This window comes from Squalius cephalus, assembly GCF_949319135.1.
Source record: "Squalius cephalus genome assembly, chromosome: 8".
Lineage (NCBI taxonomy): Eukaryota > Metazoa > Chordata > Actinopteri > Cypriniformes > Leuciscidae > Squalius > Squalius cephalus.
This window is the reverse complement of record NC_137129.1, coordinates 37,097,037-37,111,621: the sequence shown is the minus strand read 5'-3', so window position 1 is coordinate 37,111,621 and position 14,585 is coordinate 37,097,037. Positions and strand designations below refer to the sequence as shown.

The 14,585-nt window shown below is 37.1% G+C and overlaps 1 protein-coding gene across 5 annotated transcripts in view; it reads right to left on the bottom strand.

Moving 5' to 3' along the window:
• The window catches only part of khdrbs3 (KH domain containing, RNA binding, signal transduction associated 3), a 144,288-nt gene that overhangs the window by 19,105 nt on the left and 110,598 nt on the right, over positions 1-14,585 (bottom strand). For all 5 annotated transcript variants that reach the window (XR_013822024.1, XR_013822025.1, XM_079879056.1 and 2 more), the window contains exon 7: positions 2,296-2,378. Coding sequence is in view for 3 of the 5 variants with exons in the window: in XM_079879056.1 (XP_079735182.1) it covers positions 2,296-2,378 (83 nt within the window). In the remaining 2 variants the exon portion in view is untranslated. The remainder of the gene's footprint in view (positions 1-2,295; positions 2,379-14,585) is intronic.

Genomic DNA, 14,585 nt, shown 5'->3' with positions numbered 1-14,585 from the left:
AAAAACAAAACAATTGCAATATTGAATCGCAATACATATCGTATCGGCACCCAAGTATCATGATAATATCGAATCAGGCGATAGGTGTATCGTCCCAGCCTTTTTTTCTTCATAGTAAAATGCTAGTGACACACAAAGGAAATCACATGCATGGGATTTTTTTTGCGTGCTCATGCGTTACAATCGAACCACTTTACTTTTTATGTTTATCGACCATGTTTCTTTTACTAAAGAGGCTATAGTTTCTCGTAAGCACGCAAAATGTATCTCATGCGCACGCCGAAGTCTGTTAAAGTTCGCAAAAGTTTTTAAACTAAAAGAAATCGTAAAAAAATAAGCTAAAATAAAATATAAACAAAAAACTCAAACTTAAAAATGTAAATGTAAATTAGAAATGTCGCTTACCTTAGAAAGCTAAGGTAGCACTTTATTTTAAGGTGACATAGTTACACGTTACTTCAGTACATGTACTTACTATAGTAATAACAGTAAATTATGCATAATTACAAGTAACTAACCCTAAACAAAACCCTAACCGTAACTCTATAGTAATTACATGTAGTTAATTAATATGACTCAGTACTAATATGAGTAAGTACAATGTAACTACGACGTCACCTTAAAATAAAGTGTAACAAAAGCCTACAAAACTACTTAAAAAAAAAAAAAAAAAAAAGACAAAAAAATTAAATTAAAAAATTAAAACCGTAACCATAAAAATAAAAGCGAAAATATGAATAAATACCTGGCCTGCTGTTGCTTTGATATAGTTATACATACACAGGGTAAAACACCTCTGGATCACTGTATATTCTATGATTAAAAGAAATGCTGGTTTACATATCCCTGGATTACATATTACAAGATCAAAGATGCACCAGGATGAGGTATGAGGAAATCTACCAGCTCCGTAACGCACAGACGATGTTTTATGAATCAAAGAACACAGAAACCTGCCGTATAATGAAGTACATGTAGGCTTGTCGAAAGACTCCTCATCAATTAGTCAATGCCGTTTGAGCTCTTAAAAAAAGCATTTGAGCTCAGGAAGAAGCCTCAACTGACATTAATCTTAAATGAGTATGTTCCAAATACTGATCTGAGACCTGGCCTGTGTGTCTTTGATAAAGTTTTAAGTATACACATGGGTAAACCACCTCTGGAGACAGAACAGTAGTGGTCAGAGTGTGATGAAGTCCACCTGAAGATTACTGTGACATGTCATCACTGCCATAAATCCAGCATCATGTCTTTCTCGCTCTGTTCACACCGCAAGTCAAGTGTCAAGTTCCAATGCTCATTTTCTGCTCAAATTCTATTAAATTGTTTTTGTGAGGTTGTTCATGTGGTTTTTAAAATGTGACCCATATCAAAAACAGTGGTCAAAACGAAAGACAAAAAAAATTCTCAATTAGCAGAATTTAAAACGTGCTTTAAATCATATAGCTCAATATTTGCAATATACATCTAGTATATGCTAAAATAAATGAAAAACTTAACCAAAAAGATGATTAAAATGTATTATATTGCCATTAAATTAAACTTAATAATCAGAATTTAATTAACTATTGTATAACTCATTCTTCCTGATTATACAGTATATCATTATTTTAAAAGAAAACAATTAAAAATTAACAACTGTAGTTACTGTATATATATATATATATATATATATATATATATATATATATATATACAAATATGTTTTTTTATTTTTCATTTATTTTAGCATATACTAACATTGTAGTTTTATTATAGCATATATTACAATTGAATTAAATTTCATAAAAAATATAATATATCTTTAAAATAAAGCTAGTATAAAAGCATTATTAGTTATTATTAGTCCAACTTGAGACATAACTTCTATTTTACTGCATTCTAACTTGGCTGTTTCAAAATACATGAACATGTTTTATGTTAACACCCACTAAATATGAGTCAAAATGTCCTTCACAAGACCTTCTCTGGTACACAGTGACAACTGACCCTGTCACACAACGTGAAATGTTTCCTTGCAGAGAATATTGCGAGATAAAGGAGTGATTCATTAGCGAGAAGGCCCGCTTCTCTCTTTTGGGCTTTCAAAGCTGCCCCCTGCATTAGCCTGAACGATTTCCAATACAGCAAATCTCCAAGTCCAGCTCTGTGCAGACCTACACAAACTCTTTGGTTCGATACAGAGAGGTGAGCACTGACCTACATTGTGAATAAGCCCTCTCGTTTAGATAGACACACAAAGGCACTCTGAGATGCCCTTTACACTGACAGCAGACAAAACACACACAAACTTACTTCAGCGCCTGATTGCTGTAGTTGTTGTCATACGAGTCATATCCCTGGTCATCGTAGGCCGTTCCATATCCATCATCGTATTCCTATGGGGAAGAAAATGTATGCTGTAAATATCCAGATCATTATTTTTTATTTATTTTTGCAATATAAAGCTTTTTTAAAAACAGAAAAAAATTTGAGGTGTTTTGTTCCAGAAAAAAAAAAAAAAAAAATATATATATATATATATATATTGTTGTTGTTGTTGTTGTGAATGATTTTGTTTTAGTATTAGTTGAATAAATTAAATGGTTGACTGAATGATTCAAAGACTCACTCATAATTTATATGTAGTGTGTCACCTGTTTTGATGATGAATAAATGAGAGATTCCTTGACTCATGAATCAGTGTTTTGAATCAATCACTTAACTGATAGATTCAAAGACTCACTCATAAAGAGAGTCACTTAATGAATGAATCAGTGTTTTGAACAAATTGGTTGAATTAATCACAGTAAATAGTTTCATAATAGTTTTCAGTCGGTATTTTCTCAACAAGTTTTAGTACAGTGAGACATTGTACAGTGTTTATTTCAGTACAGTGGTTTGAACAAATCGGTTGACTGAATGATTCAATAACTCACTCTTAAAGACAGTCACTTATACTAAAAATGATTTTGACTTCATTTCTGTGGACTTTCAGTTCAGAAATGGTCTGGGGAGAGAGCTTCGTATTTTGAGCGTTAGTGTGTCTACATAGTACATTAAACTCTTTTTTTAAAAGAGCAAGAAAATTCCTGTTTTCCTTGATATGAACCCCTTGAAGAGATAAATGCATGTATAATGCAGCACTGCAGGCCGGAGTCTGGAGCGGCGAACAGTCTCCACAGGACATACTGCATTTCATGAGGGTCAAGAGATCTGCTCCAGTGATGAAGCATTTCGAGCCGTCCTGGATCCACACGCACTCACTCACAAACTCCCAAACTCTGCTTAGAGGTTAATCTACTCTGCTGAACCTCACTTGACATTAATACTCCATATATCTAGAGCAGACATAGCAGAGAGCCTGAAAACTGAAAAGCAGCTCTTCACTTAAATGAAAGGTTGTGAAAGTGCTTCATTAAGTCGAGGGGCTGATATGATTTTGACACTGTAATTAACATCGCATAATAACCATTTAAGAGTGGATAATGAAACTTCATGGGGGTTAATATCTAATGTAGCTTTTATTGTGACATATCGCAGATTGCTTTGTGACACGTGGCTCTGTGGCCTGTTGTCAGATGTCGCAAAGCCCTGTTTGATATGTTTATGAAGACTAATGAAGCGTGTGAAGTGTCAGGAGAGGTCATAAGAACAAGCTGGAACTGAGTTATAACACAGACTTTGCACCTTTTTCCCCCACTTGCTAAATAGATTTAAATATTATAAAATGTGTTTTAAGAGAGCCCATTGTGTAAAAGTTGACCCCATTATTAAATGTTTACCTAGACGATAAAACACAATTAAGCTTAAATTGTAAATGCATGCAAACATTATCTGATAAATCAACATGAAATAAGATTTTAGTCTCTTATGCTTGCCTAGCATGCATTTATTTGAGTAAAAAAAAAGAAAAAGTGAAATATTATTACAATTTTAAATAACTGTTTTCTGTTTAAATATATTTTTAAATGTATTTTATTCCTGTGATGGTAACGCTGAATTTTCAGCATCATTACTTCAGTCTTCAGTGTCACATTATCCTTCAGAAATCATTCTGATTTGCTGATTTGCTGCTCAGGAAACATTTCAATGTTAGCCTGGGTTTCCCCATGCTGCCTTGCGCGCAGCGCGATTTTATTCACGCTGCTAGGCAGCCTGGACACCATGGACCAGATTTTCCCCTCAAAAAGGGAACCAATCACAGAACGGGGAGGGAGCAGCAAGACGATGACGACGTCTATGCGACACACCAAAGTAGTTTGTTTATATCTATGGACCCAACATGGCATCAGACGTGAAGTTACCTTTCGATGCAGCCTTAGATAGTGTTCTAAGTAGTTTAGAACACAAGTTTATTTCGTCTTCTTCCTCGTCGAATTTCTGCCGCTCTACATACGTCATCTGGTATAATTGAAACCATTGGCTATGAGCTACGTACAGGCGCATTTGATAGACATTCGTATCGCCCAATAAACGGCTCTGGGCATTCGTAAACCACGCCTCAAATACGAGAAAATGAACATGTGGTTCCCAGACCAGGTCTCAATGAGAAAGAGGTCTGACGTTAGCCAGGCTATTTCAATGTATTAATTTCTTTAAAAACTGGTCTAATTGTAAACAATATTTTGCATGTTTTCGTGATTTTTCATTAATAACTTCCGCCTCTGAAACAAGTTAGCTTTGCAGATGATGTCATCAAGCCCCTCCCCTCTAACCACCCAGTTTCCACCATCCAATCAATTCCTGATGCCGAAAATCAAGTCCGCATAAAATTTTTCAGCATAAGTTTTACGTTTCATTCAGAAATATGCCACATAGCAGATTACAAACGTTGATTTCAAGCAAAACTCAACGCACCTACATTGTCAGATTCTCTAAAATATTCTCACAGAAGTCAAACATCAAAGCCTAGTCCTGCTAATTTAGGATAAACGTCCTCCACAAAAAGGCTCCGAGCCCTTGTGACTGCTCCAACATATCCGGGGCCAGCTCAGTTCCAAATCCATCCGCCCTCAATTCACATTCGTAAAATCCTCCTCAACTACGAAAACAAAGACAAAACCGCTCTCATCACACACCCCGCAGTCTTAGAGAGGCATTACTGTCCGATCAGAGGCCCGCCGCTGCCAAACACACACTATTCACAGTTTCATCTTTAATCCACAAGCAAAGTGACATTTAAACTGAGTTTTATAATGAAGTTTACTTGCAAAAAATAAAGAGAGAAGTTTTGCTGCTGATGGCATTAGCATTGGCAAACAGACTGCATTATCATAATAATTTAGATTTATTATTTAGGTTCTCAACTGGTTTGACCATGGGACCCACATTTTCCCATGGTCATTAAGCTGCGACACAAATTATTTTAAGGAATTTAAATATGTGTTTATATATTTGCCCATAAAATTATAATACATTTGCTTTTAAAAACCAAGCAAATTTATTTCACAAAAATGCTTGACACAGGGTGACATTGATGAATAAACAGTATAAGGTAATGCTACTGAGTTCCAAAATAGTTTTTGTTTATCAATAAAGTTGGTAAGTTGGTATGAGCCACCATAGTCATTTGATGCCCATAATTTCTTTTGTGCATTATTTATAATGAGTATTATATGAGTATATAAGTGATATACAGCGAAAAATAACGTTAGAAAAATTACTCTGACATATAGCTTGACAAAATCTCATCTGACCGCAGATACTGAATCCTTGCATTACGATTGCAGGCAGTATCAATAGTCAAAAATAGTCATATTTGTATGCTTTTTAAAACAAGTGTTCTCACCGATACGGTTGTTGTACTTCGTGGAGTTTTGACGTGTTTTATAGACTAAATACCGTTTCCTATTCAAATGTGGTGACCCCTGCTTACAACATAATGTTATCGCAGGACCAAGAAAAGAGGCAAACTAAGGGCTTAAATACACAAGGGACATCATTAACAGGGCTGCGTTTCCCGATAACGTTGTCTCTTAGCGCGCTACGAAGACTCTTAAGGTATAACTTAACTAAAGGTATACCATTGCTAGGCGTGTTCCCCGAACCATACCTTAGGAAGCTGCTTAAGATATACCTTCTTACGTGCGACGTTACCCGGCGCGGTGCGGAATTGGTTGATATCGATGGCTCGAGAATCAATTATTCTCTCGTGCAGGGGCTGTTTCACTGCGTTATGCGAGAAAGTGTTGTTCTTTATAAAAGAAGCACTTCAGAAATAGTTGAAATTGCATTTATTAGGACTCATGGGATATTATAAAAAATAATCCAAACTATAATAGCCTATAATAGCCTAGCCTACATATTTTAAAATTGTATCATATATTGCTGCCATGATAACCATTTCAAATTTTTACGTGCTTTCTTCTCATTCCCATTTTTGTTCGCTGAGGTGGAGCTGCGATGAAATAGTGTTCTTGTAAATACTTTCCAGCATTTCAGTAATAAAAGTGTACATCTTACGTATGGTGCTCGGCAGTGATCAAAAAGGATTTAAACAGTGAAATTTACCACACGACCTGTTTGTCAAAAAACAGTAGGTACTAATTCGGCCAGGGATTTTTACGCGGGTTGGCTGAGAAAAAACACTGACATTATGGATTCGGACGGCACTAAAATCACCGACTTACCCCTGTAAATGTTTAAAGTACGAGCCCATGAGAAACAATTAGCGTCCGAATAGAACTTAACTGACAGTAGCCTATGCTTTCACTGGCCTTTAAAAGCTTCTTTAATTAAATTAATAATATAATATATATAATAATATAATTAAAAAATCTAACAACAATCAGTGTAATGACAATTTTATTCTTTGCATGAAAACACTTGAATTAGCCTAATTGAACACTGTCTGGGTGTATTAAACCTTCAGAATTATATTCGTATAGACCTGCAACAGTGATAAGGTAAAGCTAAGAGTGGTCCAGACCAACCTTCCGAACGTATGACTTACAGAAGGTATACTTAACTAAGAACGTTTCGGGAAACACGTATTATCCATAAGGAACAGCTTAAGGTGTAACTTAAGAACGACGTAACGTTAAGAATGTTTCGGGAAACGCAGCCCAGAACATAACAACCATGGAAACTAGCAAAGGAAACACAGGCTAACGGGAACAGAATAGAACACAATGACACTAAACACAACCCGGACACACCCTTCTCCTTCCACTAATCATTTCTTGTCTATCAATAAAAACAGCCTCAACCCTATACATCAAATGAGGTCAAAATGGAAACTGTGAAATGAATTTGAAGAAAGCATATGAGAATTGATCCCCCTGGAAAACCTGGAGCTCCACAATGTTTCACAGGGATTTCAGTGCCTCTCCCAGTAGGTCACCTCTGCCAGGCTGGAGTGTAGAGAGCTACTACTCTGCGCTGGTTACTGGCAAATAACAGCAGCTCAGATATTTGATGAGAAGCCAAACACTTTAATTCCCTTCTTCATCCAAAGGGAAAAGGGTCCAAATCAATGCAAAATGGAGGTATTCAGCATTAGAACCTTTAAATAAAAACGCTCAACAGTGAGCAACTCATCTTCCTTCCAAGCTGAAACAAGACTAGACTCACTCAGCTATTTATAACTGAAGATATTTCCATTGTGCCGTCTCGGCTGACAGTGATCTCTATCTGCAGCACTATGAATATATCATAAGGTAAAAAAACCTCTCGGATTCTGAAGAGCCAAACTCTGTTACCTTGGCAGATTAGTTATGCACGGCTTTGCGCACTGATCAAATAAATTAGTCTGGTTGAATGTGAAAACAAAACCAGGTCATGTGTGAGAGAGAAAGAGAGACAGAAAATTAGACTTCCCTTGAAGAACGGAAAAATCTCATTTCCAAGTTGCTATAAAGAAGTTGAAAGCTGCTGACAGTCACTGTGCCGTTTTGATCGGCTCACGTTTGATCAAGTCTGTCAACGTTGCGCAAGCCGCTGAAATTAGACATGTACACATCACACGCCAAGCAAGGAGAAACTGAAATCTCTGTTCGCACGGCATGTCAAATCTTTTCAAATTTGGTTGTACTTGTGTCAATGTACAATGTCTCAGCTTTGTCTGAAAGAGGAGAGCAGATCTCTGCTGTTGCAGTCGCGATGAGCGCTCTGAGATGAGAGACTGATCGCAGATTGTTTGGTAAACTTTTGTAAACTTCCCGCTAAGATGAAGCTGTCGTTAGCGAGCAGCGAGCATTTGATGACGTCCTTCACGATGGATCAGACTCTTTCAGGTTTGTGGTTCATTAGAAAATAAAATCTTCCTACAATGTCATTGATAGTGAAGAATGGCTGATTTCTCCTTTGTTACCAATTCAACAAGCATAAAAGCAACACGAAACACTATTTGCAATGCCTTTAACTTAAGTAATGTGACATATTTCCAAGTGAAATATTTATTCAGCAATTATAAGCCAATGAACAAATGAAAAAAGTATATTGTATATGTCTAAGTGAATAAGAAGATCTATATGAAATCAAAAACTGTTTGAAATAAAAAGGACAATCAAAATAAACACATTTAAAAATAAACAGAAGCTAATGAAATTGTCTTCTAGATTTAGGATGCAACCAGTTAAGCATTTCATACATATAACAATGACGAGTACGATATGGACACCTTGACACAAATCTGCACAAATAAATATAAACAACATTAAGAGGCTTAAGATTACCGTCAAGGGTATTTTGATAAACAATACTGGCATAATCAACAAGAGGCTATATTAACTGAAAAACAATTATTTTCATGACTTGAAATGTAAGACAATTAATTAAGCGATAAAGTAAACCCAAACAACATGTTCTATTAATAATATAATCAATATGGGGCTTAAAAGTAAGTTCATAGTCAATCCAAAGACTAAGGTATTTAAATGAATCAACATTATCAAGAGATAAACCATCACCAAACATAATAATCAAATCAAAAGGATAGCAATGACAACGGTGCATACCAAACACCATACAACAAGAAGACCTCTTATTCAAAATAAGCACATTATGAAACCATTTTTGAACAAATTTAAAATCAGATTTGTAACAAATCAGAATTAGTGGTGTGAATAACAGTGTCATCTGCATACAGATTTGAGCATATCTGAATAGTTAATAAAGATTTATGAGTAGAACATTACACCTTTATCAACAATTACATAATCAGACTGAAAACCCTGGAAAACAACAAACTGACAACTCTTATGAAGATAAGCATTAAACAAAAGAACAGCATTTCTAGTTAAACCAATACAGAATACAGTTTATCAATTGTATCTAATACTATTGTTTAGATTTTATTTTTGACTTGGAAAAAAACAAATGCTCTCCCGTAGACCTGATCTCCAGGTCAATACATCACATAGACTAATTCTCAACACATGCTATATTATTAATGCATTACTTCATATTAATATTCACGTTATTCAAGTTAACATTCACAAGCTATTCTGTGGCATCACAAGTCTCCATATCTGTCGTTTCCCCACAACTTTTTTAAACAAAGTTAAGCTCTTGAGTAGCTTAATATATGTTTACCCCGTTGTTACATCAGCAGAAGAGGTTTCTAAGGTTTCTGTAACAGCAGCGGATGACCTGTTTTCAATCTCACCTGCGCATGCTCTAATTTTGAGTATGCGATTGACATTGCAGCTGCGATCTGTGGCCTGTGAGAGTATGGATCTTTATTCAAGCTGCCAGCTGGGGTCTCAGTGGTGAGTCTATCAGAGTGCTGTTGGCCGGAGCTCAGGTAAGCGGTGTTCTGGAGAGAGCTCTATTAGAGTAGAGTAAAGCCATGTAATCACATTACATTTGCCTCCTTCAGCCCGGTGCCAGAAACGCAAAGCCACATTAGAGACACGGAGAGACCCAGACAAACTCAATCATGTTTAGCCTCTCTCTTGCGCACACACAGACATGTTTTTACTCATCTCAATGAGGGTATAGACTTCTATTTTTTTTTTTAGATATTAAAGATAATTATTATAACTATAGACTAACCCAAAATAATGCATTTTTTCACAATTAAAAAAACACATTGTTAATGGTGCGCGACTTTTACTTGCATACATACATACATAGGGCTTGACATTAACCGGGTGGATTTCAGTAGTTGCGTGTAACGCAGTCACTCCTACTAGCCACCGTGGTGGGATGGAATTTTATATATAATATATCCATTTTTCAATTGTACTCTTTTAAAAAGGCATCTGAAATAATAAACTAAGTGCAATGATGTTTCGAAACATATATATATATACTAAAATATCTGATACATTTCCAATACTCATTTCCCACAAAATAGCTGTGCTTTCTCTCCCTTTCATCTTTCCGACACTCATTCACTCAGATTTTGTGCTCACATTCAAAGTGCGCGTACATAAAGCCACCTCTTAATACTAAATTGAAGTCTTTTTCGCTGCTTATTGCACTTAAACAGTCAAACACACACAAAATAATGTCAAAATGCCACTCTTAGTGAGAATTCACGTAACAGTTATGTTTTAGGTGAACGTAAACAGTTGAGAAACATATGTGTAGCAGTAATGGATCCGTGCTTCAGGTCTTAAAGTGACAGCAGCCTAATAGATCTGCTGCCAAATGAGATAATGTTAAAAATATCTGGCAGTTTTCCCCATGGTATCAATGTCAAAATTGTGGCCAGTGAAAATTCTGAGTGGCTAGTAACATTGGAACACCACTAGCCACAGTGGCTGGTGAGCAAATATACACAAAATAAATATCTAAAGGCCAGAATATAGTACAGACTTGAGGATGGTCCAGTAAGCAAACATATAGAACAGCCTGCAACCAGCTAGAAACGACCTAGTAATGACCTAGCAACCACACAGAACACCCTAGCAACCACCAAAAACATGATGTTACTTGCCTCCACTGTCACACAAAGTCCTTCAGACAGAAGCATGTTGGCAAAAGCCATTTGTTCTGGAATAGACATTGCTGTGATAACTCACCATCTTCTGTGTCTGAGATCTTTGATCTTTCACTATCGTCAGAGATTTGCAACAGTGTTTGAGGGTCACAAGAACACACACGTTACATCAGACATAATGAGAACATCGACACGCTTAAGAGACACACACATTCACTACAGCCTGAATGAGAGACAGGCAGCTCCCTAGGTGAGTGTTCTGGTAGAACAGACACAATCGGCTGAAAGACAGGTTGTTAGAAGATAAGACCTGCCCGTAGAGGCCACAAAACCTCAGCACACACTTTAACAAGTTAACTACATGAGGACATACTACAGACCTTTACTGCTTAAAATACAGCTAAACTAACAAAAAAAGTGACAAAATGAAACGCTTTGAGTGTTTCTGTGCTACACACAAACATACCACAACACACATTACCTGAGAAAGACACACACACAAACTAACACTCACGCATGGCTTGTCTGACTAACTCCATCACACTTGCTCATCTCTGCTCCAGTGTGCTGGGTTTTCTGGAATATTTCATAGTTTCACAGATCAGAACAAGAGCTTCGCGTCTGCCAAGATGTCCTGAGCGGCTTCACTCTCTCGGAATACTGAACACCTAACAAATATGAGCATGCAATTTACAGCGCAACAACATCATGAAGGGATATTTTTTTGCATTGTTGCCATTTTTATCCATAGTATTGACAGAGAGAAGTAAATCACTGGGAGAGGAAAAAAGAGAATGGATTAGGGAAGTGACATGAGCCAAATTTGAACTAACACAGCCTACATGAGAAACTAAGACATGTTCGTAGGTCAACATATTTTATTGATCCTGGAACATTCCCATCTGAAAATTTAGTCCAAACCAACACTGGAACTAAAATATCAAACAAGAAGCAACAACAGCACTAATGAACTCAAAGATTGATGAGCGCTCTTCACTCTATCCGTCTCACTTTTAAAACCATTCATAAAACCCAAACTATTCAGATGGTTTAAAGCAGCTCATGAAGTAGACATATTCTGAAGAACTCAAGGACATCCTCTGCTGGACTAATAAACTTGAGTTGGTCACACAGAACTAAACTACACTACTGTCAACTGCAATTACCACAAGGCTTCTACCATGGTGATCAAACTGAGGGAGAATGGAAGTCATAAACGCTGAGCTATCATGGGGCTCTGGCCATATTTGCATAAATAGAACTGATTTATGGGTATTCGGGTAGTCAGACTGAAACTATGAGGCGGAAGTATGCATGACATTATCCGTTTAATGGAATTTCATGCTCTGTCTCTCGCTTGTTATATGATAAGAAATGTTGCTCTCATTAGATATAATACTCACTATGAACATTCTAAAAGTTTATTGCAAAAGTGCCAATCACACCAAACTGCACAATAGTTCGGCGCAAATGCACAAATAAATGTAAACCATTTACATGTCTCAATAGTATCGACATGCAACATGGCACTTAACTTATACAGTACACACATAATTTCAAGGCAAACAGTTTGGAATTTATTTGCACACTCAATTAAAGGTGCTCTAAGCGATGTTGGGTGACATCACTTCTTGTTGACGTTCAAAGTATCGTCAAACAAAACGGAGGCTAGCTCGACCCTCCCTCCTCCTCATCCCGTCCCCCCACCCCCCTCCCTTCTGTGCTTCCTGAAACAGTCATGAACCATTTAAAAAAAAATCTGCCCGCTGAGTTCTCGCCACCTTCTGAACGCTTTTCCGATGTAAATTCGGGACTTCGCGCGTTCCTTCTCCTTTTCCCTATTCTTTGTTATTTGTTCATCGGAAAGTCGTCTCTTTGGCCGTGTGTCGGCCATATCAAAATTCAAGAGAATATAATTCTAACGCTAGTCATTGTTGTTGTCTAGGACATCTCTCCTCTAGCTAACTTCCCTCTTCATGCTTCTCTCTCCTCCACTTCATGTGCACGCGCACTAACCCCCCAACCCCCACCCCCAAATCATTCTTGTCGGTTATTGGCTGGAGCACTGTTTGTTATGTTTCATGGTCCAGGTTGGGCCAGTTTGTTTTTCTTGCCGTTTGTGGAGCCTGGGCTGTCTATAGAGATCGCGTTTTTTTACAGTGTGTTCAGGGGACAGGCAGCTAGCAGATAGTGAGGAGATGTTTGCTGTATGTGACAAAAAAATGTTTTGGCCTAAAAAATGCATGACATCGCTTAGAGCGCCTTTAAAAGATACAAAATGATCTGTGTGATTCACAATTATCCTGATTCACGGTTTCTGATGGAAATATCATATAAAGAAGCCTTAAATTACAATAATATTTTGGAAAAGGGGTGTTTAGTGTAACAAAGCACCCACAGAATACAGTTTCTTAAGGGGTGCAAAACGAATCTGTTCCCACCCCAAGTGTAAAGCAAAACGTGATTGCTTGTAGCGAGAACGTGCAACGATTGGTAGCAATGTGGCCCTTATTTGATTGGCTTGAGTAAACGGTGGGTGGAGTCCACTTATTTGTGGATTTGTCTGCACGTCTTGACTGTTTCAGAATGTTTAAAAATCCACAAATGCTTGTGTGCGGGGATCTACAAATGCACAAGAAGTAATTCATAAATGTGTGCAGCGATTCACAAATGAATGCCAGGCAGTTGTGTTTGTGACATAAAACACATTTGTGTATTTATTTTTATATATATTTGCAAATCTCATTTTATGTATTTCTGAATTTTATTAATTTTTGTGAAACTCTTTACATTTATTTGTGGATCTTAATCTATGCATTTGTGAATTTGATTATTTTTTTGTTAATCTCAACATTTATTTGTGAATCTCAATCTATTTATTTGGAATAACGCAACAATTCTAACCCCAAGTCCTCCTCTCGTATTACCTTGTCAAAGAAGATTTGTGTTTCTGCACTGCATCTTAAAAAATTTAGATGCATCAAGAATCAGATTGTCACTCTGATTCAAAACCTAATCGGATCTCGACTTCCTTTGACTTTCCCTTCACACTACCATACTTTCAACAAAAAGTGTCAAACACCTACTAAATACAGAGACTTTTAAAGTTGAAGACCCGAGGCTCAGGAATATGTTTTGAAGTGTTGTCACTTACTCAATAACAACTCCTACACTGGTCTGCATGTCACTAGTGCACTTCAGCGTGATAAAACAGAATGAAACGGCTCAACAGAGGAATCCGAGGAGCCCAGAGGCGAACCCATATGTCTCGCCATGTTATTGGGAAACAAACCCGTGATTTGTGCTGGTTCGAGAAACATCATGCTGGACAAAGGCATTCATTACACAACACTGGTGACAATGGAAGAAATTTCAGCACTCAACCAAAGGAGAGATGGTATCGCAACCGGCTCAGTAATTATGAGGCTAAACCAAAGTGACAAGCGGTTTTGATTGTGGAAACAGAGGTTCTGAGATACAGACTGGGATAATACATGCCATAATGGTATTATTGCAACCCTCCGCAGAGAGTGACTCAGGTATCAGAGCGGCCCGAGAGGGAACGAACAGCTGATGAAATTACTTCATATTAATGACTCACACAGGGGGGAGCAGATCCACCTTTGCGGTAATCTGATCAAAATGTTTTCAAACCGCTTAAGAGACGTGTTCATGCTGACCTCAGTTCATTCTCAGAGGTTGATAAAGATAAAGA